This window comes from Indicator indicator, chromosome 18 (genome assembly GCF_027791375.1).
Source record: "Indicator indicator isolate 239-I01 chromosome 18, UM_Iind_1.1, whole genome shotgun sequence".
In the NCBI taxonomy this organism is placed as follows: domain Eukaryota; kingdom Metazoa; phylum Chordata; class Aves; order Piciformes; family Indicatoridae; genus Indicator; species Indicator indicator.
Window position 1 is genome coordinate 20,022,147 of NC_072027.1, and position 24,466 is coordinate 20,046,612.

General features: G+C 50.9%; 3 protein-coding genes across 3 annotated transcripts; all 3 read right to left on the reverse strand.

Annotated features, from left to right (window-relative positions):
• Window positions 1-223: 223 nt before the first annotated feature.
• LOC128972867 (protocadherin beta-15-like) lies at window positions 224-10,495 on the reverse strand. Its single transcript, XM_054388994.1, has 4 exons — window positions 10,414-10,495; window positions 5,187-7,885; window positions 4,326-4,435; window positions 224-287 (listed from the first exon to the last, which is right to left on the reverse strand). The coding sequence occupies exons 1-4, from the start codon at window positions 10,493-10,495 to the stop codon at window positions 224-226; spliced, it is 2,955 nt and encodes a 984-aa protein (XP_054244969.1).
• Window positions 10,496-11,373: 878 nt separating this feature from the next.
• On the reverse strand, window positions 11,374-14,654 carry LOC128972869 (protocadherin beta-15-like). The gene is made up of 2 exons (XM_054388995.1): window positions 12,297-14,654; window positions 11,374-11,397 (listed from the first exon to the last, which is right to left on the reverse strand). The coding sequence occupies exons 1-2, from the start codon at window positions 14,574-14,576 to the stop codon at window positions 11,374-11,376; spliced, it is 2,304 nt and encodes a 767-aa protein (XP_054244970.1). The 5' UTR covers window positions 14,577-14,654.
• A 7,032-nt stretch (window positions 14,655-21,686) lies between these two features.
• On the reverse strand, window positions 21,687-24,128 carry LOC128972870 (protocadherin beta-15-like). Its single transcript, XM_054388996.1, has one exon. The coding sequence runs from the start codon at window positions 24,108-24,110 to the stop codon at window positions 21,687-21,689; it is 2,424 nt and encodes an 807-aa protein (XP_054244971.1). The 5' UTR covers window positions 24,111-24,128.
• Window positions 24,129-24,466: the final 338 nt, after the last annotated feature.

Here is a 24,466-nt window from a genome sequence, read left to right on the forward strand (position 1 = left end):
AGCCTCTTTCCCGCTTGCCGGCATTTGCAAGCAGCGTTCCAGTCGGAGCCGTGTTTGTCAGGAATGGTGGAGAAGGGCTTCTGCAAGCCCCCGAGCAGCTCGGCTGCATTCGCCTCTACCGTTCCCGAGCAGCTCTCTCGACTGGTTTTGTCTGCCGGTGCTGCAGAGCCGGGGCGGGGAGAGGAAGCTGCGTGTCCGTGGTCAACACCGCCACCTAGCGTCGTCAGCGGGAATGGTTCTTCTGCTTCTGGTCGGTGCTGCTGCTTTGTTGCTTCCCACTGTTCTCTCTGCACCAAAGCGGAGGGAAAAGACTGGTGCCAGGGAAAAATCCCGAAACCAAGTCTTTGCCATCACCCTTGCTTATCATCACACCGGAATAGCAATGCCGTTCCTATGATGCATTTCCCTAATTACATTTTTTCTGATATGCCTAAAGACGCACAATTCAAACGGGTTTTTGTCCTGATTTGAGAGGAGTGACTTTCCCTGCCGTCTACTGACCTTGACACTCAGGATAAGCTGAGCCACAGTTGAGTGCATTTGTGAATCATGTCCCTAGCTGCACACAAACATCGACACTCTGTAACCTGTTGTATGGTCTGGAGGCACACAGACCTTTCTCTTCTGATGTTATCACCCGGTCCTAGAAATCCTTTCACGCTCCTGTTTTCAGATGTCACACCTGAACTGGTCAATTATTTCATGCAAAGGGTAACTGGAGAAGGTCCTTAATTAGAGCATCAGATACACAAACGCTTAAGGGAAGGAGCTAACTTGGACAATAGCAATAACTAGGAATCTAAGGACACCGATGGATGGGCCATTAAAGCAACCATTCAAGTGGAAACGCCAAGAAATTCATACAGTAATTTTGTAAGGGATAAGGGGCAAAGAATTAATCTTGGATGATCGGAAATATCTGATTAGAAAGAGCAAACTGATTACGAGATGTTTAGAGAGGTTCTAGCAAAATAGTAACGCTTATTGTGAGGTTTTTAGAGGAGGTGGAGGGGGAGAAAGAACTGGTGAACCTCCTAGTGAGAACCAGGGTCTGTGAATGAGGAGCAAAAGTCCAGTATCAGGCACCTATCACCGACAATAAGAATCGGTTTGGATCAAGATTATTTCTGCAGGGCCAGCATGGACCTCTGGGAAGTGCAGATAAAACGCACTGGAGAAGCACCCAAAACCATCTAACTCTTAAAAACCAGGAAGTGGAGAGAACTTTTAAAACTCAAGGCCCGTGTTAGGGGGGGGGCAGAATCTCAGTGCTGAGAAGACTCACAGAGTCCTGCCCTTCTCTGCACAATTGTCCTGATTCTACACTATAAGCCTCATCTCCAACCTGAAGGAATGGTCCTGCTCACCCTTACTTCAGCCAGGGGACAAAAGGAGAACAAAGAAAATCCCACCCTGCTGAGAATGTTCACACCTTTCCCAGAAAAGACATCCCTACAAAGACCACTGTCTCCACACAAGGCCTTCAGGTGTCTCTTTATTTCACTTTCACACACAAAGGGGATCCAGTTTCCAAGGTTACACTTGGGACATGCAGCACAACACAGCATGAGAGTTTTCCAACATTCCATGTCACATGTCTGCATTCAAACAGTCCAGCTGACAGTTCTTTGAAGAGAAACAAGTAACACAAGATTGAAATACAGTTCACAGAACAGAAGAAGAAAAGGCAAAAATGCCTGGTGAGGCTGCATCTGGAATGTAGTGTCCAGTTCTGGGCCCTTCAGTTCAAGAAGGACCTCAGGGAACTGCTTGAAAGAGTCCAGTGCAGAGCCACAAAGATGATTAAGGGAGTGGAACATCTTTATGAGGAAAGGCTGAGGGAGCTGGGGCTCTTTAGCTTGGATAAGAGGAGATCTCATTAATGTTTATAAAGATGTGAAGGGCAAGTGTCAGGAGGATGGAGCTAGGTTCTTCTCAGTGACGTCCAAAGGTAGAACAAGGAGCAATGAGTGTAAGCTGGAGGATAGGAGGTTATACCTAAATATAAGGAAAAACTGTTTCACCCAGAGACAATGACCACGTTTTCACAACTCTGTACAGTTCCAGTCTGTGATCAGGCACTTGGGCTGCCCACTGCACTGAGTCATAGGACCATGAATGTGGGAACAGTGAATTTCCTTTTGTGAACACTGAAATTGTACAGGACCAGCTGCATTGCTGAATGTTCACAAGTTGATGGGGTGTTTAGGATGTGGTGACAGGATTCTCCCCAGTATACTGAAACTGCTAGTGGACATTAAGATGGGACCTTTTCCTCATGTACCAAAGACATTGAAAGTCTGGGAAGATCCTTATGGATTAGAAACCAGATAATGTTCTTCCAGTTTTCAAGAAGTACCTGAGAAAAGACCCAGGAACGAATGATCCTTTTTGTCTGACCTGGAATTGTAATGGAGAAGATCACCCTGGGAGCTACTGAGAGGGAAACTCCTGTGCAACTAATTTGATATCCACCCCCCCACTGCACGAAGAAGAAGGTGAGAAGGTGGCAAATATCACTTTCCTGGATTTTCATAAGGCTTTTAATACTGCCCCTCACAGCATCCTTCTGGACATGATGTCCAGCGGTGAGAAGAGCAGGTTCAGGGAGTGGTCAATGATATATTGTCTGAAGTAGAGATCTTCAAGGGTTGTAGCAAATGGAGCTGCATCTTCTTGCCTAGCAGTCACTGGTGGTGTTCCTCACAGTTCTTTCTATGGCCAGTTCTGTTCCATGCATATATCAATAATCTGCATGGAGGAGTTGAATGCACCATTATCAGCTTTGCTGATGATATCAAAGTATGAGGTGCTGTTGACTCCCTTAAAGGCAAAAAGGCCTTGCAAAGGGATCTCAATAATTGGGAGTATTGAAGAATCATCAATGGCATAAAATGGGGAAAGAAGTAGCTGCAGAAAGGGATGTGGGGATGCTGTTTGACAGCAGGCCCACGACATATCAGCAGTCTGCCCTGGCAGCCAAGAGGGCAAATCACATCCTGGGGTGCATCAAACACAGTGTGAGCAGGCAGTCAAGAGATGATTATCCTGCTGTGTTCCTGTTGATGCAGCCTGACCTTGACTACACCACAATTTAAGAAGGATGTGAAGATACTAGAATGCATCCATTGGATGTCTCTTCTTCCTCATCTCCAGCAATGGGATGCAAGGCAAGAGAAGGGCTCATAGCTGCACCAGAGGTGGTTCAGCCTTGAAATTAGGAAGCATTCGGTTCGCTAAACACTGGAACAGGCTCCCTAGAGAGGTGTTCAATGCCCCAAGCTGGCCAGCATTTAGGAGACATTTGGGCAATGCCTTTAAAACTATGCTTCAAATTGTGGTCAGACCACAAGTGGGGCTGACCACAAATTCCTCTGAGAAAGACTTATTTTCAGGTCACTCGGGTTTCCCCTCCATAAAATCCATACCAAAGGCAAAGACTTCTTCCTGAAATCCTGCTCTTGGCGTGGTGACCTCCTCAGTGATAATCACGACAAGAGACCTTCCACACAGCACACTCAGCCGAGGGATTTCCAAATAGTTTTTATTGTTTTGTATCATTAGGTATTTGACTTTCAGAAAATGTGAGTGACAGCAAATATCACAGGACTTTATAAATCATTGCCAGTTAATGAAAGGAAAACAGAAAGTTGCTCGATGCTCTGTACTCTACAGCACCGTAAATATTTCTAAAAGCCTAGTTACTGAGAAACAACAATGATTTTAATTGCCTATGATCATAGAAAAAAAAAAAAGAAGTCTTGAATGTTCACTTCAGCTTTACAATATGAAAAACAAGCACACACTACTCAACGCACACACTTTAGAGTCAGGAGAACGTGTAAACTCCTCCTCAAGCAGAAGTGTGCTAATGTAAGCTGTTTCTAATGTAATCAGCTTCTCCCTGTTATCAAGCAATTCCTTTGCAAGCACCACTGAATTCTGCTGAAGATCTCTTCGCCTGATCTTGACCAGACTGAAGAAAAGTAAATACAACTTCACTATTTCACTACTAAACACTGCTTAAGACAAAATGCACGGAAAAGGTGATGCAGGGGAAATTTAGGTTAGGAAACAGTAGTACTCTTACAGCCATGCATCAAGTCTCAGTGTAACCAGCATGCAACAAAGTCCTCTTCCATCCATGTCACAATTGCAAAATATCTACATGAACACAGTACTGCTCAAGAGGAAGAGGAGGTTTTGCTCTCGCTCAAAGAAGATTTACAGCTCTCTGCTGCTGGTGTTTTGTTTTGTTTTGTTTTGTCTCTTTGTTTTCTTTCCCTGGGAGGACGTTAGCCGGTGAGGACTTTCTCCTCACTTACTGATGGGTGAGCCAAGGATTTTGACCAGAACTGCCATTTAGCTCCACGTCCCTATTTGCAGCACAAGCTGTTTCAGCCGGTCTGGATCTCAGATCTTCAGAGAGTGAAGCCTGCAAAGAACACAGAGGTGAAGTTGTGATTTGGCTGTGGAAGGTAAGAGGCATCTGCAGGAAGCACAAAGGGCAAGTCTGCCCCCACTGCGTGTGTGTCACCACACTTCTCTACCCAGAGCCAAACAACGTTTTGTAGCAGGTTATGGGTCTGTGACATGAACAGGGAAAATTTAAAGCCAGAAATCATCTTCTATTGTGGACATCACAAGGATGCTGGTGCAAAAATCTAATGATTTGGAGGGAGTACTTTGAGATAACAAGAGCCCAAAAATAGATAATTAGCAAAATGCTAAGGAAATACAAGGATAGTTTGTGGGGTGGCTCTAAAATGGTGTTTCTGGGCCTTCACATACATTCATCTTCTGGAGTCTTGTGAAGTGCTACATAGATCCCTGGAAAACAAAAGCCATGAAGCCTGTTCTGAATCCAGAAAGTTTTACACAGTATGTCTAAGGAACCCACTACCAGCCTTACACAATGACAGCACTGCATAGGACTTGATCTCAGGGCATAAATAATGATGCAGAGGACATCTAAGTGAGTGCTTAGCAACTGAGATGTCCCCGATACTGCTGGGAGATCTGCTGGGAAACCCTATGCAGTGGCTGTCTCCAACCGCCCCTGGACACAGTGGCTCTTTAAATGCCAGCTCCAAAAAACCCTGCATCCCAGACTCCCAGATCCCAATACCCACACCTGCACTGCCCACTCCCACTCGCCCTTGCCTCGACCGACTCCAGTCCCTTACCTGTGCAGCACAGTCTCCTCCTTCCACGACGCTGGACGCCTCTTGTGAGAGCATGGAGCTCCGCTGTGGAGAAGCGCCGGGGGGAATTACCGCAGGAAAGCATGGCAAGAGCGGACCGAGGAAGTGAAAGTCGCTGCTCAGGCTGCCGGTGGCCAAGCACACGTCGTACATCAGGCTGCGGGGTAGGGAGCCTGCGTCGCTCTCGGCCACAGCCGTCGGGAAGGTGGGCAAGGACTCGGCATTTCTCTGCCTGTCCCGTCGCAGCTTCATCAGCAGGGCGGCCAGGCCGGTGGCCAGGCAGAGCGCGGATACGCAGGCCAGGCAGGCGATGAGGTAGAGAGTGAGCGTGTCGTCGGGCTCGGCGGGCGGCGCCTCGTGGCTGAGGCGCAGGTGGGCGTCGGAGAAGTCGTGGAGCAGGGCGATGGCGAGGGTGGCGCTGGCCGAGCGCGGCGGCTGTCCGCGGTCTCGCACGAGCACGACGAGCCTGTGTCGGGGCGCGTCGCGCTCGGCCACGGCCCGCGCCGTGCGCACCTCGCCGCTGTGCAGCCCCAGGCGGAAGAGCCCCGGCTCCGTGGCCTTGGCCAGCTCGTACGACAGCCACGCGTTCTGCCCCGCGTCCGCGTCCACCGCCACCACCTTGGCCACCAGGTAGCCTGCCGGTGCCCAGCGCGGCACCAGCTCGCCCGCGCCCGCGCTGCTCTCGGCGCCCGGGTGCAGCACCACCGGCGCGTTGTCGTTCTCGTCGCGCACCAGCACGCGCAGCAGCGCCCGCGCGCTCAGCGCCGGCGAGCCGCCGTCGGCCGCGCGCACCCACACCTCCAAGGCGCGCAGCCGCTCGTAGTCCAGCGACCGCACCACGTACACGTCGCCGCTCTCCGAGCTGACCGACAGCGCGGGCTGCTCCTGGCCCTCCTCCCGCTCCAGCGCGTACTGCACGCGGGCGTTGCTGCCCGCGTCCGCGTCGCTGGCATGCACGCTGCCGATGCGCACCATGGGGCTGTTGTTCTCTGTCACCCACATGCTGTAAAGCTCCTGGCTGAAGGCGGGCGCGTTGTCGTTCACATCCGTCACCTGCACCCACAGGCTTTGCCGAGAGCTCAGGCGCCGCGGGCCCCAGTCCGTCGCTCGGATGCTGATGTTATACTCGGACGTTGTCTCCCTGTCGAGCGCCGCGTTGGTTCTCAGCTCGTAGAAATTATCGACAGTGGGGGTGAGTGTGAAGGGCAAATCCCCTTCGATGGTGCACTCTGTCCTGCCGTTGTCACCAGCGTCCCGGTCCCGCACGCTGAAGAGGGCTACGATAGTGCGTGGTGGAGCGTCCTCGGGAACGGCGGCAGTGTGTGAGGTCAGCTGTATCTCCGGGGCGTTGTCGTTCACGTCCACGACCTCCACCAGCACTTTGCAATGCGCAGACAGACCCCCACCATCTGCGGCTCTCACCATCAGTTCGTGGAATTTTCTTTCCTCGAAGTCCAGGTTGCCTGCTACCAGAATCTCACCCGTGTCAGGGTTGAGATCGAAGAGCTGCTGAGAGCCCTCTGATGCTTCGGTGAAGACGTACTGCAGTTTTCCGTAGGAATCTTCGTCGGGATCTGTGGCCGCGACTCTGACCACCAGCTGTCCCGGGGGGCTGTTCTCGGCCTGGCGCACCTCATAAACTTCCCGATCAAAGACTGGAATGTTGTCATTGGTATCCAGCACCACGATCCGGATCTGAGCCGTGCCTGACTTCGGTGGCGAGCCCCCGTCTGTGGCAGTCAGGAGTATATTAATCTCTCCTTGTTCTTCGCGGTCCAGCTGCCGCTCTAGGACGAGCTCTGCATACTTTGTTCCATCTTTCCTTCCTCTTACAACAAGGGAGAAATGCGAATTGGACTCGAGGCTGTAGTTCTGCAAACCGTTACTGCCCACGTCTTTGTCCCGGGCACTTTCCAGAGGGAAACGAGACCCGGGAGGTGTCGTTTCAAGAGTCTTTAAAACGATTTCCTTCTTAGGGAACACGGGGGAGTTGTCGTTGACGTCAAGAATCTCCACCTGCCCTCTGATCAACTGCAAGGGGTTGTCAAAGAACACCTTAAAAAAGAGCGTGCAGGTCTCGCTTTGAGGACAGAGCTCTTCCCGGTCTAGAGATTCCGTGGCCGTCAGCACTCCGGTGCTCGGGTTGAGGCGGAAAAGCTGCTGGTTCCCCTCGGACACAACGCGCGCCTTGCGAGCTGCCAGCTGGCTCGGATCCAGCCCCAGGTCCTGGGCAATATTGCCCACAAAGGACTCCCTCTCCATTTCCTCCGCCACAGAATAGCGGAGGCTTTCGGCCCCGCTCTGCCACACGCAAACGCACAGAAGGAACAAGATCACTTGCCTGAGGCTGCCTCTGCTCCGTCTCCCGTTCCACGGCATTCCTCTCCACAAAACACAGACCACGTCCTCTCGGCTCGCCGGCGTTTGCAAGCAGTGTCCCAGCCCGAGCAGTGTTTGCCAGGGACGGCAAGGAAAGGCTTCTGCAAACTCCGAGCAGCTCGGCTGCGTTCGCCTCTGCAGTTCCCGAGCAGCTCTCTCGGCTGTTTTTGCAGAGCCGGGGCGGGGAGAGGAAGCTGCGTGTCCGTGGTCAACACCGCCACCTAGCGTCGTCAGCGGGAATGGTTCCTCTGCCTCATGCCGGCGCTGCTGACTTGGAATTTGCTGTTTCCAGCGGCTTTCTCCTTTCCAAAGTGGAGACAAAAGTCTAGTGCCCAGGCGAAATCCCCAACGTCAAGTCCTCCCCATCACCCGAGCTCATCACCACACGGGAATGGCAATGCTGTTTCTTGAACACATCACCCTGATTCGATTTTCTCACTTTTTGTTTTGCACGTCGGCCTAAAGATGGGCAATTTACCCACTGATATTCATATATTCAGGGAGAACATGTGAAAAGACAAAACTCAGACTTAGAGGCTGGTGTTATGTTAGGCAAAAGGAAAGTTTAACTGAAGTTGGCTAATAGCAAGAAGATATCTAGAGAAAAGTTTGTATTTGATGATGATGGTCACCTTGCTATCATGGATGAAGAAGTTGAGGCATTCAATGCTTTTTACCTCCCTCTTTAATAATACTGATAGACCTTGGGCTGCCCACTCTGCTGAGTCAGAGGACCACGAGTTTAAAAACAGTGACTTGTCATTTGTGGACACTGAAACTGTACAAGACCAGTTGTACCAGCTGAGTTTTCACAAATCTATGGGACCTGATAGAATTAATCTCAGTGAACTGAAAGTCTTAGTAGGTGTTACAGCAAGACATCCCTCTATCTCCTAACAGTCTTGGGACTCTGTGGAGATCCCTGCTGCCTGGAATCTAGCCAATGTTCTTCCAATTTACCGAAAGGTCGTGAGGGAAGACCCAGGAACTCACAGTTCTGTTAGACTGGCCTTGGTTTGTGGGAACATTATAGAGAAGGTCATCCTGGATACTACTGAAAGACATTTCAAGAGCAATGCAATTATTATGTGTGATCAACATGGATTCATCCAGGGAAGGTCCTGGTTAACTAATTTCATATCTTTCTATAATTAGGTTTCCTGCCTGATGGATGAAGGGAAGGTGGTAGGTATAGGTTTTCTGGATCTTCATCAGGCTTTTGCTATTGTCCCCCTGCAGCATCCTTCTGAACACATTCAAGATTAAGGTGAGCATGTTCATGGTGTGCCTGCTGACAAATGGGCTGAAGGTCAGGACTCAAAGAGTTGTAGTGAATGGGGGACAGTTGTATCTGGTTGGCAGCCAGTCATGACTGGTGTTCCTCAAGGTTCCTGCATCAGGAGTGATCTGGATGCAAGAGCTGAATGCACCATTAGCATCTTTGCTGATGATACCAAACTGCAAGGTGCTCTTTGTGCACTTGTGGGACTAGAGGCCTTGCACAGCACTCTAGATAGACTGGAGCATTGGGGAATCATTGCTGGCATGGAATGCAACAAGTTCCAGTGCTGGATTCTGAACCTGGAATGGAATAATGCTGAGCACAAGTCTAAATGTGGAGAAGAAAGGCTGGAGAGTAGCCCTGCAGAAAGGGGTCTGGGGCTGTTGGTTGGCAGCATGCCCAAGGCTTGTCAGCCATGTGCCCTGGCAGCCAAGAGGGTAAGCCACATTCTGGTGTTGATCAAACACAGCATAACCACCCAGTCAAAAGAGATGATTGTCCTGCACTATTTACAGTTGTTGTGGCTTCTTTCTGAATACTGTGTACAGTTCCAGGCCTCACCATTTCAAAAAGGATGTGAAAGCACTGGAATGCACCCAGAACAGGTGCTGTCTCCTCTTCCTCATCTCCACTGATAGGATGCAATGGTTCAATGCTGCACCAGAAGAGGTTCAGAGCTTAATGCAGCACATGCAGAAACAGAACAGCTGCATGGACAGAGAGAGTGAGCAAAAGGCAAAACACACAGAGCCCACACCTCTCAGAGACATCCGTAACTTAGAGAAGAGTGAGCCACACACTTGCATCACATTGTGGCACAGTAATCCCAATATCCTTACTTTCCTGAGCCACAATGAGGGCTGTGTGCAGTTCAGTGACTCTGTAATTTGCCTCTCAGACCTTGTCATTGCATCACAGCACAAGACAAGAGGTCCAGGGTCTTGTCTGAGAGCAAGTGAGACAAGAAATTAGCTGGAGTCCCCAGAACTAACTCCATTCTTGAGGCATTTCAGAAATGACTGAACTAGAGCTGATATATACTATTGTCTTAGAGAGTGAGTCTATGCTTTAATTTGTTTGGTTGTTTTTTTGTTTGTTTGTTTGTTTTGTGGAGAAAACCTTTCTTCTGACTTAAAATTTGAATGTAACCAGTGATATAATTTCCAAATACAAATTTCTTGTGGAGGAACCAATGCCACGTGTTGCAGCCTGGAAGCCTTCCTCTCCTAAGGCTCTGACTGTGCTGACTCTATCCTAGTGAGAGTAAAAGGCTTTCTTCCAAAGACAGTGTCCCCAGGCTGTCTAGGGACGTGTCCTCAGCCATGTGTCCAGCATCCAGAGTGAGCTGGTCCATAAACCATGGCAGCAACCTTCATGTAGTTCCCTATAGAAATTCTCAGGTGATTTCACTGAATTCACAACCTCTCTCAGGCTGGGAGCTGGCATAAAGGAGTTGCTGACAGCATCTCCAGGACCCCAGCTTGGCTTTGAGAATCTCCAAGCACAATCCCCTGACAAAGGCAGATTTTCAGGTTGCTCTGATATCACCGACATAAAATTCCACTCCAAAGGCTTGGACTTCTTCCTGAAATCCTGCTGTCAGGGTGTTGATTTCATCGGTGATAATCATGACAAGAGACCTTCCACACAGCACACTCAGCTGAGGGAGTTCCAAGTAGGTTTTATTGTTTTGTATCATTAGGTATTTCACTTTCAGAAAATGTGAGCCACAGCAAATATCAGAGGACTATACAGATCATTACCAGTTAATAAAAGGAAAACAGAAAGCTTCTTGATGCTCTGTACTCTACAATGCCCAGAAAATCATTGTAAAACCTACAGTGATACAGAACAACAGCAATACTTTTAAATCCCTACCATCTTAGGAAAAAAAAAAAAAGAAATCTTGAAATGTAGATTTCAACTTTACCACTTGAAAAACATACATTGCTCAAAGCTCACAAATATGCATCAAGTCTCAGTGTAATCAGCATGAAGAACAGTCTTCCTTCTCCATCCATGTCATAATTACTCAACACCTACAATAATAAAGTACTGCTCAAAAGGAGAGGGAGTTTTGTTCTCTCTCAAAAGAAGACTTGCACCTTTCTGCTGCTTTTCTTGGTGGGTGTTTGGTTTCTTTGTTCTCTTTTCTTTGTGAAGACATTAGGCAGTGTGGATGGAGAAGTTTGGCTTTCTCCTCAGTTACTGCTGGGTGAGCCAAGGGTTTTGATCAGGACTGACATTTAGCTCCACCCTCCTGTTTGCAGCCCAAGCTTCTTCTGCAGGTCTGGGACTTGTGTCTTTGGGGAGGGGAACCTGCAAAGGAGAGAGAGGAGAGGTTGTGGTTGACAACGTAAGGTAAGCAGGCATCAACAAGGAGCTCAGAGGGCATGTCTGACACTACGGTGTGACAGCAGCCTTATTCACGCAGGGCCAAAGAGCAGGTTGGACCAGGGGCTGTGCCTCTGACCTGATCAGGAAAAATCTAAAGCCAGAAAACACCCTTCACTTCTGCAAAGCTTTCATGATCTGAGGGAGTAATTTACAATGGCAAGCACACAAAAATCTGTTTCTGCCAAATAGTAAATGCTGTTAAAGGCATGTAAAAATGGGTTGTGAGTTGACTATAAAATGGTGTTTCTGTGCCTACATACATGTTCAGATTATGGAGTCTTGCAAAGTGCTGATTGAATCCCTGGAACCCACTAAATCCATGAGAAGAAGCTGTTTAAACGGTCACTTTCTGCCTCACACGTGCTCTCCCAACAGAGTATTTCTCAGATATGACTCACTTAAAGTTCACATTAGCGTTGAGAGAAAAGGTTCATCCAGCTGGGTCAGGAACTGACTTGGGGAGGGTGCTTTGTAAATCCCTGAGAACCACGTTTATTTTGACCTATACTGTCTGCCCACCTCCATCTCCTCCAGCAGCTTATCAGACAGATTTAGTTCAGTGCTGTGAGCACCAGGTGAGCAGCACTTGGCAGTGCCAAGCACGAGCTCCAATCAGCAGTGCAGAAGGTGTCATCAATGCTGTGACATCCCTTTACAGTACTAACCCGATTAAGGCTGAAAAGCAGCACTTGTTGCTGGGGCTGCCTTTCAAGGAGGAACTGTCTCTGGGACTGCTGTTGTTCCTGCTCTGGTTCCCTATAAGCTATACACACTATATAGAAAAGACCCAATATGTGGTTCACACAACACCCCGATGAACAAAGGTGCAGTCATTCTGTGCTTGGGTGACTGCTGAGAAGCCCCCAATACTCCTGGGAAGATCTCTCAAGTGGCGTTCTTTAACCTACTCAGGGACTGAGGACTCTTAACAATCAGCTCTGAAACACCAATACCCCTGACTCCGAGGCCTGAACACCCACCCAGGGGTGCCTCCTCCCACCTCCCCCGCTCCTCAGAGTGCTCCATTCCCTTACCTGTGCAGCACTGTCGCCTCCTTCCACGAGGTTGGACGCCTCTTGTGAGAGCATGGAGCTCCGCTGTAGGGCCACACCAGGGGTCATCCCGGCAGGGAAGCAGGGCAAGAGTGGACCAACGAAGTGAAAGTCGCTGCTCAGGCTGCCGGTGGCCAAGCACACGTCGTACATCAGGCTGCGGGGTAGGGAGCCTGCATCGCTCTCGGCCACAGCCGTTGGGAGGGTGGGCAAGGGCCCGTCGTCTTTGCGCCTGTTTTGCCGCAGTTTCATCAGCAGGGCGGCCAGGCCGGTGGCCAGGCAGAGCGCGGATACGCAGGCCAGGCAGGCGATGAGGTAGAGAGTGAGCGTGTCGTCGGGCTCGGCGGGCGGCGCCTCGTGGCTGAGGCGCAGGTGGGCGTCGGAGAAGTCGTGGAGCAGGGCGATGGCGAGGGTGGCGCTGGCCGAGCGCGGCGGCTGTCCGCGGTCTCGCACGAGCACGACGAGCCTGTGTCGGGGCGCGTCGCGCTCGGCCACGGCCCGCGCCGTGCGCACCTCGCCGCTGTGCAGCCCCAGGCGGAAGAGCCCCGGCTCCGTGGCCTTGGCCAGCTCGTACGACAGCCACGCGTTCTGCCCCGCGTCCGCGTCCACCGCCACCACCTTGGCCACCAGGTAGCCTGCCGGCGCCCAGCGCGGCACCAGCTCGCCCGCGCCCGCGCTGCTCTCGGCGCCCGGGTGCAGCACCACCGGCGCGTTGTCGTTCTCGTCGCGCACCAGCACGCGCAGCAGCGCCCGCGCGCTCAGCGCCGGCGAGCCGCCGTCGGCCGCGCGCACCCACACCTCCAAGGCGCGCAGCCGCTCGTAGTCCAGCGACCGCACCACGTACACGTCGCCGCTCTCCGAGCTGACCGACAGCGCGGGCTGCTCCTGGCCCTCCTCCCGCTCCAGCGCGTACTGCACGCGGGCGTTGCTGCCCGCGTCCGCGTCGCTGGCCTGCACGCTGCCGATGTGCACCATGGGGCTGTTGTTCTCCGTCACCCACATGCTGTAAAGCTCCTGGCTGAAGGCGGGCGCGTTGTCGTTCACGTCCCACACCTGCACCCACAGGCTTTGCCGAGAGCTCAGGCGCCGCGGGCCCCAGTCCGTCGCTCGGATGCTGATGTTGTACTCTGCCGTCGTCTCCCTGTCGAGCGCCGCGTTGGTTCTCAACTCGTAGTAATTATCAAAAGTGGGGGTGAGAGTGAAGGGCATATCCCCTTCGATGGTGCACTCTGTCCTGCCGTTGTCGCCGGCGTCTCTGTCCTGCACGCTGAAGAGGGCTACGATAGTGCGTGGTGGAGCGTCCTCGGGAATGGAGGCAGTGTGTGAGGTCAGCTGTATTTCCGGGGTGTTGTCATTCACGTCCACGATATCCACGTGGACTTTGCAATGAGTATACAGCCCTCCGCCATCAGTGGCTCTCACCATCAGTTCGTGGATTTTTGTTTCCTCAAAGTCCAATTGTCCTGCAACCCGAATCTCCCCGGTGTCAGGATTTATATCAAAGAGCTGCCGGGACTGCTCTGGTATCTGTGTGAAGGCATAGTGCACTTTTCCGTTGGACCCCTCGTCGGGATCTGTGGCTGCCACTCTGACCACCAGCTGACCCGGCGGGCTGTTCTCGGCCAGGCGTGACTCGTAGACCTCCCGACTGAACTTCGGGGTGTTGTCATTGGCATCCAGCACCACGATCCGGACCTGAGCCGTGCCTGATTTGGGTGGCGAGCCTCCGTCGGTGGCGGTCAGGAGTAATTTAATCTGTCGCTGCTCTTCTCGGTCCAGCTGCAGTTCAACGACGAGCTCAGCATATTTTGCTCCATCTTTCTTCGTTCCCTGAGCAAGTGAAAAATGCGAATTCGACCCCAGAGTGTAGTTCTTCAAACCGTTGCTGCCCACGTCCTTGTCCCGGGCGCTTTCTAGAGGAAAACGGGACCCTGGAGATGCCGTTTCAAGAATCTCTAAAACCATCTCCTTCTCTGGGAACACGGGGGAGTTATCATTCACATCAAGAACCTCCACCTCACCTCGGATCAGCTGCAATGGATTGTCAAAGAACACCTTAAAGAAGATCGTGCAGGTCTCGCTCTGAGGACAGAGCTCCTCTCGGTCCAGAGACTCCGTGGCCGTCAGCACTCCGGTGCTCGGGTTGAGGCGGAAAAGCTGCTGGTTCCCCTCGGACACAACGCGCGCCTTGCGAGCTGCCAGCTCGCCCGGATCCAGCCCCAGGTCCTGGGCAATATTGCCCACAAAGGATTCCCTCTGCATTTCCTCCGCCACAGAATAGCGGAGGCTTTCGGCCCTGCTCTGCCACACGCAAACGCACAGAACGAACAAGATCACTTGCCTGAGGCTGCCTCCGCTCCGTCTCCTGTTCCACGCCATTGCTCTCCACAAAAGCCGGACAGAGTCCTCCCTGCTTGCCGGTATTTGCAAGCAGCGTCCCAGCTCGAGCAGTGTTTGCCAGGGACGGCGGAGAAGGGCTTCTGCAAGCCCCCGAGCAGCTCGGCTGCGTTTCCCTCTGCCGTTCCCGAGCAGCTCTCTCGGCTGGTTTTGTCTGCCGGTGCTGCAGAGCCGGGGCGGGGAGCGGAAGCTGCGTGTCCGTGGTCAACACCGCCACCTAGCGTCTTCAGCGGGAATGGTTCCTCTGCTTCACGCCGGCACTGCTGCCTTGGGCTTTGTCTCTTCAGGTGCTTTCTCCTTGCCAAAGAGGAGCCAAAAGTCTGATGCCCGGGAAAAATCCCAATAGCAAAGTCTTCCCCATCGCTCGAGGTCGCTACCATATGAGAATGGCCATGCTGTTTCTAGCATACATCACCCTAATTCTATTTTTTCACATGTTGTTTTACGTGTTGCCCAAAAGGCTATGCAGGATTTACTTCCCATGGAACAAACTAGTGGAAAGAAAACCACAATATTTTGACGCAAATTACTGCTATGTAACAGTAGACTTTAGATATTATAAGCAGAAGTTTCCCACAGTCATGACTTAAGAGAGTGGTTACCAACGTACCTTGTAAAATTGTGATGTGAGTGACAACAAATATCTCCTCAACTACACTGGGAATGACAACTGTCTCTTCAACTACTATGATACCAACTGCAGCTCCCTTGAAAATAGAGAAGCTAACTCCACAAATATCAGAATCTGGACTGTATGCTATTGAAAACGTGAGTCATCAACAAGTGCTGTTTAAATGGTCTTTAAAGTGAGCGAGTTGTTCATGCAGGTACATGTTGCCTCCATGAAGCCAATCTGTGCCCCATTCACAGGTATGTCTCCCACAGGCTGGCCAGTTTGGAAAACCTGAGCATGGTTAAACAAAGTGAAAACTGGTATTCTCTCAAGGTTAGGAACAGGACTTGCAATACTTAATGGTAGAGATGCTGTGATGCTTACAAAGAAACTGAACCAGATGGATGAAATGAAACAACATTGAAGATCCTATTAACTGTAGGGTCTAATGAATGTCTCATAATGGGTGTGATGGCTCAGATGTGGAAAATTTACCAGCTGATTACAGATGCACTTGGAATAGTGCAAAACAAGATCATGCTAACTCATAGCTGTATGCAAGTGTAAATCTGGATGCCATTTGCAGAGGCAGCAGAAGTAGAGGAGGGCATTTTAACCACCAAGATCTGAAAAGTAATTCAGGATTAATGCATCTAAAATCAGAAGGGGTATTCAACTGTGGTGGTATTTAGTTATTTTTACTCACAATTCCTTCAGCTAAAGAGCTGTGACTTTTTACTAGCAATATCCAAAGCATCTGTACCTCTACTACAGATTCCATCATAGCGTTCAACTTCAATCATGAGAAAACTCCACTGTATCCAACAGAACATGGAGTGTGAGCCCTTTGAGGAGGAGATAAGTGGCAAACAATTGACACATGATTGAATTCTGAAGCATGATTTCACGGAATCACAGAATGTTAGAAACTGGAATGGACCTCGAGAGATCATTTAATCCAAGCCCCTTGCCAAAGCTGGGTCACCTCTACCAGATCACACAGGAACTCCTCCAGGTGGGTCTTGAATATCTCCAGAGAGGGAGACTCCACAACCCCTCTGGGCAGCCTGTTCCAGTGTTCTGTCTCCCTCACAGTGAAATAATTCTACCTCCTGTGTCCATGGAACTTCCTCTGCCTCAACTTCCACCATTGCCCCTTGTCCTGTCATTGGACATTGCTGAGGAGAGCCTGGCTCCACCCTCTTGGCACTAACCCTTCACATATTTATAAACATGAATGAGGTAACCCTTAAGTCTCCTCTTCTCCAAGCTGAAGAGCCCCAGCTCCCTCATTCTCTCCTCATAAGGAAGATGTTCCACTCCCCTAATCATTTTTGTGGCTCTGTGTTGGACTCTTTCAAGCAGTTCCCTGAGGTCCTTCTTGAACTGAGGGACCCAGAACAGGACACAATATTCCAGATGTGGCCTCACCAGGGCAGAGTAGACCTCTCGACTTACGGACCACACTGCTAATACAACCCAGGATACCATTTGCCTTCCTGGCCACAAGAGCACATTTTTATGGAAAAGTAACATGAGCAGAGCCCAGAACATTTGTCTTGACACTGAAGGAATATTTGTTATTTTCATGCCAGTGAAGTCCCTGAAACAGTACTGGTACATCAGTGTTTTAAAATTATCAAGCTCCTGCTACTTTCTCCCAGTCACAATGTTCCATTTACACCCTGATGGAGCATTCATTGCCTACCTCCATTGGAATGAATCTGCAAGAAAGCTGCTACAAGATAGTGACCTGCATCAACTACTGAAGTATATATGTGAAATTGTGGACTAAGGCCCTGAATATTGTGAATTATAATGCCTAAGAAATACATCATGCTTTGGACAGATTATAGAAAGGCAAAAAAACTCTGTTGGTAGGACAATCTGTTTGGATGGTCAGCAGCAGCCATGGGAATCCTTAATGCTCAATCCTGTGACAGTCTTGCTGTGCTGGATGATGTTGTGTCTGTCACTCATAATGGATAATATTACATATGAGAATGTTAACAAGGAGCAGGCATGTTGAGACAATGAGGGGACTCCATCTACAAGGGTATCAGACATGCTGATTAAATAAAAGGAGGACTGTTTGGGATGAAACAGTAGAATAGTAGATGAATGGCTTAAAATTAGGTTGAAAAGAAATTTGGTTTGCTTAACTCAGCATGAGTGACTGTGCCTAGCTGTCAGAGTGGGGAGTTGAGACCTCAGTTTACAAACCTTGACCTGAACTTAGTCAAAATGGAGAAGTACTGGAAGTCTTGCACAACAGCACTAAAAACTGGACCAAACCTCTTATTCAAGGAAAAGACCCTCAAAGAGAGAGAGAAACTGTTCCATCTGAAGTCAGCAGAAGACAGACAAGACCCAGGTGCCTCCCAGATAAGACAGGAGGATGATGAAGCTTCATGAGTAAAGAAAACTCAAAAGATGTTACTCTAGTCATTGGAGATGAAGAACAGCTACTAAACAAGCTGGTTGTACAAGAAGTCCATGCATGTTACATGGACAGGCAGGTGAACAGCTTGTGAAAGAGATTGTGAGGTCTTAAAGGCACAGGGAAACATTCAGGAGGTCCTTTGTAGAAGGGGAAAAAGTGAAGCTGAAAGAAATTGACTCTGTGCCACAACTTGGATTCTATACTCTCCTTTACAATGAGGGGATAAGACTGGATCCAGTCACACATACACTCCCCTCTAAGAAGGAGGTTAGAAAGCACAGGAGTCCAGTCTGAACCTCATTACTTGGTGGGAGAATATTCCAAACACTTTTATAACAGCCTTAAGGTTGTCCTGTGGAAGGGAAACTATTGGGAGGCTTGGAAAGGTCACTCCCCTTACCTCACTGCTTTGCAAAGGCCTTTCCACCTAGCGTCCCTGCTCCTGTTGGGGCAACTTTCCCCTGAGCTGAATAAAACTGGAACCTTTCACAGCCAGAAGTTCAGCGTTCAGAAGACCTACAGAGGCCTGCCAGCAATTCCCTGCTCCCCACAATTGTCCTCAATGCACTATAGGCCTCATCTCCAACCTGAAGGAATGGACCTGCTCACCATTACCTCAGCCAAGGGACAACAGGAGGAAAAAACTCCCACCCTGTTGAGAATGTTCACAGAGCTTTCCCAGAAACAACATCTCTACACAGACCACTGTCTCCACACAAGGCTTTCAGCTGTTCTCTTTATTTGACTTTCACAGACAAGGGGATCCTGGTTTGCAATGTTACACTCTGGAACTGCAGCACAACACAGCACGAGGGTCTCCCAGTATTCCATGCCACATGCCTGCATTCAAGCAATCTGTTATTACACCTGGGGTGCCAGTCCTTCAGAAGAGGAACAGGTAAGACAAGGCTCAAGCACAGTTCACAGAGCAGGAGAAAGGACAAAATGGAGAAGACAAATGCTCTGACAACTTTCAGTTGTATCAAGACAAATTTCCACTGTCATCAAGAAGCCTCTGAAGTTGGGAAAAGCATAGGTGAGGCCAAACTCAATGGCACAATCACAAGTTGTTTTGATTCAGACAAAGTCGTTTGAAGGAACTTGTGGGTTTTCTCTGTCATCCACCCAAAGACAATGACCATGTTTTCACACTTCGGAAGGGTTCCAGTCTATTACCAGGCAGTTCCACTGTGTCAAGCCAACAGGGCAGAAGCTCAGCTTAGATGAACATGAAACAACTTGTGGAGCTCAAGAAGAAAAAGCAATTCTGTGATCTCTGCAAGCAAGGACAGGCTTTGCAGCAAGATGACAGAACTGGGGTCCATATAGGCATATATGGCATTCATATAGGGAGAAGATGCAAAAGGTCAAAGCTCAATTAGAGTTGAAACTGGCAGCCTTGTGTTACTCAGGAAAAGCTTTTTAAAGTACATTAATAGCAAGAGGAGGTCTACAGAAAATATGAGACTGCTACATCTTGAACGTGGTCTCTTGACTAACAGGGATGATGAAGAAGTGGAGGCATTCAATGCTTTTTTGCCTCATTCCTTAATAGTACTGAAATATCTTGGGCTGCCCACTCCACTGAGTCTGAGGACCATGAGTGTGAGAACAGTTACTTTCCACTGTGGACACCAAAACTGTGCAGAATTAACTGCATGCTTTAACATTTGGTCAGCCCTGAAGTTACTGAGCAGCTGGACTAGATGATTGCTTTAGAGCCGCTCCAACTGAAATTGTCTTGTCTTGTCTTGTCTTTTCTCTTCTCTTCTCTTCTGTCCCTGCTGGGGCAGTGGACATCCTCCATCTAAGAATCCTCTATGGGAAAGAACTGAGCATCAGCAAAGAAATCTCCTGCCACTGTGGGCTGGATTGAGCTGCCAGTCTGGCATGAGACCAAAATACAGATCTCTTTGTGCACATGATGCTTTCAAGCTGTTCAGCTGAACAGGCTGTGCATGGTTACAGGTGTCCAGCATCCAGAGTGAGCTGGTCCATGAAGCACAGCAGTGATCATGGATTTCTGGAACAGACCAAGATTGTTCCCCTAATTCACAATTGCTCAGGCTGGGAGCCCTCTGCTTTGTTCCAGCTTCTGAGAGTGGCCTATTTCCAGGTCGCTCTGTTTTCCCCTCTGTAAAATCCACTCCAAAGGCTTGGATTTGTTCCTGAAATCCTGCTCTTGAGGAGGCAATTTTCTCAACCATGACTGTGATAAGAGATATTCCAGACACCACACTCAGCTGAGGGAGTTCCAAGTAGGTTTTATTGTTTTCTATCATCAGATATTTCACACTTAAAGGTGTGTAGTTACTGCAAATCTCACATGACTTTATACATCATTACTGGTTAAAGAAAGCAAAACAGAAAGCCTCTTGATGCCTTATAGTCTACAGTGTCTTAAGATCATAGAAAATATTTTACACAATTTTACTGCAAAACCAAAGAGGATGCTTTTAATTCTCCATCATCATACTAAAAAAAAAACAAACAAAACCCGTACAAAAGGAACCCAAACACCAAAACTCAAAACCCAACAAGAAACAATCACACCCCCCCCAAAACCCCAAACAAACAAAAAACTTAAATGTGCATTTCAACTTCATGATATGAAAAAAAGCATACATTGTTTCAAGCCCACTCTTCAGAGTAAGAAGAACCTGTGAGGACCTGCTCAAACAGGAGAAGTGTGCCAGTGTCAGCTGTTTCTGATGTAATCAGCTACTGCCTGTTATTAAGCAATTCCTCTGCAAGCACCACTGAATTCTGCTGAAGATGTGTTTGCCTGGGATCGACCAGACCTTGGAAATTAGGAAATTGTTACAGAGCCATACAAAAAGCAAAGCAAAACACAGAAAATATGATGTAGGAGAATGTTACCTTGAAGTTCTGCTTCTAGTTCTCAGTATTTCCCTTATGATTCAGAAGCAGGAGCAGCCTCAAAAACATGCATCAAGTCTCAATATATCAACATGCAACACAGTCCTCATCCTCCAGCAATGTCACAACTACAAAACACCTACATGAATAAAGCACTGCTCAAGTGGAGAGGAGGTTTGCTTTCTGGCAGAGACTTGTACCTCTCTGGTACTTTTTCCTGAATGTTTGGTCTCTTTGTTCTCTTTTCCATGTCAGGACGTTAGCTGGTGAGGCCAGGCAAGTTTGTCTTTGTCCTCAATTACTGATGGGTGAGCCAAGGGTTGTGATCAGAACTGACATTTAGCTCCACCCCCCTGTTTGCAGCACAAGCTTCCACTACAGGTGTGGGACCTGTATCTTGAGAGAGGGGAGCCCTGCCCTGCAAAGGAGGGACAGGAGAGGCTGTCAATTGGTGTGGAGGGTAAGCTGACATCAGGAAGAAGCTTAGAGGACATATCTGACACCACTGCATCTGTGACACCACACTTCTCTAACCAGAGCCAAAAAGGAGGTAGGAGAAGTTGGAGGAAGCTGAGCCTCTGACCTGAACAGGGAATGTCTAAAGCCAGAAAACGCTCTCTACAGCAGATATCAAAAAGGCATTGCTGCAAAAGTTTGTTGAGTCTGAGGGGGTAAGTTAAGTGGTAAGAGCCCAAAATAAAACCCCATTCTCAGTATGTCCTCTACTCAGAGCATGGATAAAATCGATTGTGGCTATGCACACATCTATATTGTTCTTTCACCACCAGCTGCCCCGTTATATGGTGACACAAAAACCGTGATCTGAGGTGAATAGCAATGGCATAGAGCTACGTGAAGAGGCCAGCAATAGGTCAGCACTCGCGAAAACCTGAGTCTGATTCTACTGGGAATCCCTACCCTCTCCTCATCTCACTGGCTCTTTAAATATCAAATCCGCAACATCAACACCCCTGACTCCCAGGCCTGCCTCCCCGTCCCGCCTTGCACCTGCCCGATTTTGCCACATCTCCATTTCCTCTCACCACTGCCCGCTCCGATGTCTCACCTGTGCAGCACAGTCGCCTACTTCCACGAGGTTGGACGCCTCTTGCGAGTACACCGAGCTCGGCTGGGGGGCCGATCCGGGGGCCATACCGGCAGGAAAGCAGGGCAAGAGAGGACCGAGGAAGTGAAAGTCGCTACTCAGGCTGCCGGTGGCCAAGCACACGTCGTACATAAGGCTGCGGGGTAGGGAGCCTGCGTCGCTCTCGGCCACAGCCGTCGGGAAGGTGGGCAAGGGCTCGGCATTTCTCTGCCTGTCCCGCCGCAGCTTCGTCAGCAGGGCGGCCAGGCCGGTGGCCAGGCAGAGCGCGGACACGCAGGCCAGGCAGGCGATGAGGTAGAGAGTGAGCGTGTCGTCGGGCTCGGCGGGCGGCGCCTCGTGGCTGAGGCGCAGGTGGGCGTCGGAGAAGTCGTGGAGCAGGGCGATGGCGAGGGTGGCGCTGGCCGAGCGCGGCGGCTGTCCGCGGTCTCGCACGAGCACGACGAGCCTGTGTCGGGGCGCGTCGCGCTCGGCCACGGCCCGCGCCGTGCGCACCTCGCCGCTGTGCAGCCCCAGGCGGAAGAGCCCCGGCTCCGTGGCCTTGGCCAGCTCGTACGACAGCCACGCGTTCTGCCCCGCGTCCGCGTCCACCGCCACCACCTTGGCCACCAGGTAGCCTGCCGGTGCCCAGCGCGGCACCAGCTCGCCCGCGCCCGCGCTGCTCTCGGCGCCCGGGTGCAGCACCACCGGCGCGTTGTCGTTCTCGTCGCGCACCAGCACGCGCAGCAGCGCCCGCGCGCTCAGCGCCGGCGAGCCGCCGTCGGCCGCGCGCACCCACACCTCCAAGGCGCGCAGCCGCTCGTAGTCCAGCGACCGCACCACGTACACGTCGCCGCTCTCCGAGCTGACCGACAGCGCGGGCTGCTCCTGGCCCTCCTCCCGCTCCAGCGCGTACTGCACGCGGGCGTTGCTGCCCGCGTCCGCGTCGCTGGCCTGCACGCTGCCGACGCGCACCATGGGGCTGTTGTTCTCCGTCACCCACATGCTGTAAAGCTCCTGGCTGAAGGCGGGCGCGTTGTCGTTCACATCCGTCACCTGCACCCACAGGCTTTGCCGAGAGCTCAGGCGCCGCGGGCCCCAGTCCGTCGCTCGGATGCTGATGTTATACTCTGCTGTCGTCTCCCTGTCGAGTGCCGCGTTGGTTCTCAGCTCGTAGAAATTGCCGAAGGTAGGGGTGAGAGTGAAGGGCACATCTCCTTCGAGGGTGCACTCTGTCCTGCCGTTGTCGCCGGCATCTCGGTCCTGCACGCTGAAGAGTGCCACGAGGGTGCGTGGCGGAGCGTCCTCGGGAATGGAGGCAGTGTGTGAGGTCAGCTGTATCTCCGGGGCATTGTCGTTTACGTCCACGACCTCCACTTGCACTTTGCAATGGGCAAACAAGCCCCCGCCGTCAGTGGCTTTTACAACCATCTCGTGATTTTTCATTTCCTCAAAGTCCAGGTTGCCTAGAACATGAATCTCCCCCGTGTCAGGGTTTAGATCGAAGAGCAGCTGGGACCTCTCCATCATCTCGGTGAAGGCATACCGCACTTTACCGTTGGACCCTTCGTCGGCATCTGTGGCCACAACTCTTGCTACCAGCTGTCCCTTGGGGCTGTTCTCAGCCAGACGCACCTCGTAGATGCCCTGATCGCAAACTGGGATGTTGTCATTAATGTCCAGCACCACAATCCGGATCTGAACTGTACCCGACCTGGATGGCAAGCCTCCATCTGTGGCGGTAAGGAGTAAATTAATTTCTTTTTTCTCTTCCCGATCGAGATGTTGATCTAAGACAAGCTCTCCGTATTTTACTCCATTTTTCTCTGTTCCGACAGCAAGCGAGAACTGTGAACTCGGCTCGAGGCTGTAGTTTTGCAAACCGTTACTGCCCACGTCCATGTCCTTGGCGCTTTCTAGAGGGAAACGCGACCCAGGAGACGCGGTTTCGGGGATCTCGAAAACCATCTCCCTCTGCGGGAAAACGGGGGAGTTATCGTTCACGTCAAGAACCTCCACCTCCCCTCGGATCAGCTGCAACGGGTTGTCAAAGAAGAGAATAAAGGAGAGCATGCAGGTCTCGCTCTGAGGACAGATCTCCTCTCGGTCCAGTGTCTCCGTGGCCGTCAGCACTCCGGTGCTCGGGTTAAGGCGGAAAAACTGCTGGTTCCCCTCGGACACAACGCGCGCCTTGCGAGCTGCCAGCTGGCTCGGATCCAGCCCCAGGTCCTGGGCAATATTGCCCACAAAGGAGTCCCTCTCCATCTCCTCCGCCACAGAATAGCGGAGGCTTTCGGCCCCGCTCTGCCACACGCAAACGCACAGAAGGAACAAGATCACTTGCCTGACGCTGCCTCCGCTCTGTCTCCCGTTCCACGTCATTCCTCTCCATAAGACATAGACAACGTCCTCCCTGCTTGCCGGCATTTGCAAGCAGCGTCCCAGGCTCTGCAGTGTTTGTCAGGAATGGCGGCGAAGGACTTCTGCAAGCCCCCGAGCAGGTCGGCTGCGTTCCGCTTTGCTGTTCCCGAGCAGCTCTCTCGGCTGTTTTTGTGTGCCGGTGCTGCAGAGCCGGGCGGGGAAGCTGCGGGTCCGTGGTCAACACCGCCACCTAGCGTCTCCAGCGGGAATGGTTCATCTGCTTCATGCCGGCGCTGCTGCCTTGGGCTTTGCTGCTTCCAGTTTCTTTCTCCTTAGTAATGCTGAGCCAAAGTGCTGGTGTCAGGGAAAAATCCCCA